The sequence below is a fragment of the Anneissia japonica genome, unplaced genomic scaffold (genome assembly GCF_011630105.1).
Source record: "Anneissia japonica isolate Jap-2015-1 unplaced genomic scaffold, ASM1163010v1 scaffold1374_len1023071_cov147, whole genome shotgun sequence".
Classification (NCBI taxonomy): domain Eukaryota; kingdom Metazoa; phylum Echinodermata; class Crinoidea; order Comatulida; family Comatulidae; genus Anneissia; species Anneissia japonica.
Window position 1 is genome coordinate 209,312 of NW_022728671.1, and position 2,901 is coordinate 212,212.

Here is a 2,901-nt window from a genome sequence, read left to right on the forward strand (position 1 = left end):
ACCAATTTCTGTTTTGCAACTTGTATTGTATATATTCTAATTTTATTTCTATATTTTCCACTAATATGAGTGTATTTAAAGGATGCATATCTCATAGCTGTATCTATACCGTTGTGACAATAAAGTTTTATCGTATGGTATCGTATTAATATAAATTAAGAGATAAAAGGCAAATTAAATGAAGGAATTCGTAAATGGGTATATTAGATTCTTTGATAATGCTTTTGTTTTTGGTTTTAAGTTTCTAAATTTGTACATTGGTAGATGTGTTCTTTTTCCTGTTACATCTGCTACAGTATACGTCACAAAATGCTCGTCTGAAATTATAATTCATTGCATTATATATCACAGGATTTACAGATGAATTTATAAAAAAAATCAGACGGATAATATTAAATTTTGAAAAGTTTGGTGCAATAATATAATTTATTGATAATACCTCATATATGTAAAATGGTAGGACGCAAGCAACATAAACCGTAACAGTTACAAATACTGTCAAAAAAACTTTCAATTCTGATCTCGATGTTGGTTCTCTTCCGGCCGAACTAGTTGCTACACTTCGCGACTTCCGCAGAACCATCAGCATCGCTGAATAAAGAGCTAGAATGATCACAATTATCAACACAGTGAGAACTAAATGTACTTAAAAACGAATTGAAAGCCAGTTGATTTCTGACTCCATAGAAGTGCCACAATATGTAAAATTATTCGGCAATGTATCGACAGCAATGAGAGGCAAACTAAGTTCGGGGTTGCGTGTACGAAACACGATCAGAAAATACACATTCCAAGACAAACATAAAAACCAGATGATGCCACAGATCTTTATAGACCTGGAACAAATCCCAAATCCACTTTGTTTGAACTTCAAAGGTCTGCAGACTGCCATGTAATGTTCAACGGACAACCAAAATATTGTGAAGAGTGCCACGATTTGTCCTGTACTTATGAGAAACCAAGTTAGCGGACAAACCCATTTCGGCACTTCACCAATATCATACCAATCATTTACTGGACTTTTAATATAAGAGTTCCATATCAATTCAGGTGCCGTTATTAAGAACAACGTATCAGCTATTGCTAAATTTGCAAAGTACACGTTAACAGGTGTGTGCATGCACTTTTTTCTTGCTATCACGATAATTGTCAATAAGTTACCAATTATACCGATGGTGACCACAATCGGCAAAATGATGGAGATGATAACTTTGTCCAAATCGGTATACAATAACGATTCTATATAATCTGCCCAATATTCATTGTAGCTTATTGAGTAGGCATTATCTTCTATCGTAAGGTTTTTATATGATCCGTTTTTGACGCCTGACGTTCTGACGGAGAAAGCAGTAGTAGCAGTAGTTTTGCTGTGGAGATAACAACAACAATAACAATAATAATAATAATAATAATAATAATAATAATAATAATAATAATAATAATGATAATAATGATGATGATAATAATGATAATAATGATAATAATAATAATAATAATAATAATAATAATAATAATAATAATAATAGCAGCAGCAGCAGTAGTATTTTGTTGTGGTGGTGGTAGTGGTGGTAGTAGTGGTGATATGACGGTAGCTTCAAATTATATATTATACAGTAGTACACATTGTTTTGCCAAATGTGTTTAGTAGATTATATTTATTAAAAATTCATATGAAAAAAGGGCAAGTAGCAGCAACGACAGTCTTTTGACTAATGTAACTAATACATTTACCATTTACGTACTAACCCTGTTGTGATTATGGAACGCCGTTCAAGCAAAAATTTGATGATAACCAGTAAACGACGATGATGAAAAAAATATATCGTCGTTGATGAAATGCAAACCGTCGATGATGAAAAGAGTGAATTGTCGATGATAAAAAGTGAATCGTCGATTATGAAAAGTAAACTGTTAATAATGAAAAAAGTGAATAGTCGTTGATGATAAAAAGTGAATTGTCGATAATGAAAGAAAGTGAATCGGCGATGATAAAAAATAATCGTCGAAGCAAAAACAAGTGAATAGTCGATTATGAAACAAGTGAATCGTCGATGCAGATACAAGTGAATAGTCGATTATGAAACAAGTGAATCGTCGATGATAAAACAGTGAATCGGCGATGGTGAAACGAGTGTATGTGCTGGATTGCAGAAATCTTCAAGTACCCTTAGTCCCCAGTTTAATTCCACCACAGCTCTTCTTGTGTAGAAGCAAGAAGCTGAAGATGTCAAATGTTTCCGATAAAAGGTTTTAAGCAATTGGTCCTGCGTGCACGTCAAGAACACAATACAATTTTCGAAAAAAAGGTATGGAATTGTCTCCCGGTGTACTGCCTTATTCAAAATATCTTAACTGTCATCAATATTAGTACTTAAAAGAAAATTTCCAAGAGGAAAAATATATCAGATTCTTTTAAATCATTTTGTTTTTGGTTTGAAGTTTCTAAATTTGTACATTGGTAGGTGTGTTTTTTCGGTTACATCTGCTACAGTATAGGTCACAAAATGCTCGTCTGAAATTATAATTCATTGCATTATATATCACAGAATTTACCGATGAATTTATAAAAAGCATCAGACGGAAAATATTTCTTAGTGAAATATTTTGTGCAATATCATGATTTAATAATTCTACATATATGTAAAAGGGTGCGCTGCAAACAACAAAAACCGTAACAGTAACAAATACTGTCAAGAAAACTTTGAGTTCTGATTTCGATGTTGGTTCTCTTCCGGTCGAACTAGATGCTATACCTCGCGACTTCCGCAGGAATATCAGCATCGCCATGTAAAGAACTACTATGATCACAATCATCAACACAGTGAAATCTCGATTTACATACCACTGAATTTCATTGAAATCTAACTCGGTACTGCGACAACGTGTTAAAAAATTCGGCAT

General features: G+C 33.0%; 1 protein-coding gene across 1 annotated transcript; it reads right to left on the bottom strand.

The window, feature by feature from the left end:
• Positions 1–646: 646 nt before the first annotated feature.
• Positions 647–2,901, bottom strand: LOC117114476 (neuromedin-U receptor 2-like). The gene is made up of 3 exons (XM_033258144.1): positions 2,843–2,901; positions 1,747–1,908; positions 647–1,367 (listed from the first exon to the last, which is right to left on the bottom strand). The coding sequence occupies exons 1-3, from the start codon at positions 2,899–2,901 to the stop codon at positions 647–649; spliced, it is 942 nt and encodes a 313-aa protein (XP_033114035.1).

Excerpts from the sequence above, each read along its gene's own strand:
- LOC117114476 (XM_033258144.1), bottom strand. The coding sequence starts at position 2,901 with ATGCCGAATTTTTTAACACGTTGTCGCAGTACCGAGTTAGATTTCAAT. Across the intron at positions 1,909-2,842 it reads GATTTCAATGAAATTCAGTG|TTTACTTTTCATAATCGACG; the intron begins GTATGTAAATCG and ends CATTATTAACAG. Across the intron at positions 1,368-1,746 it reads CGTTCCATAATCACAACAGG|CAAAACTACTGCTACTACTG; the intron begins GTTAGTACGTAA and ends TTATCTCCACAG.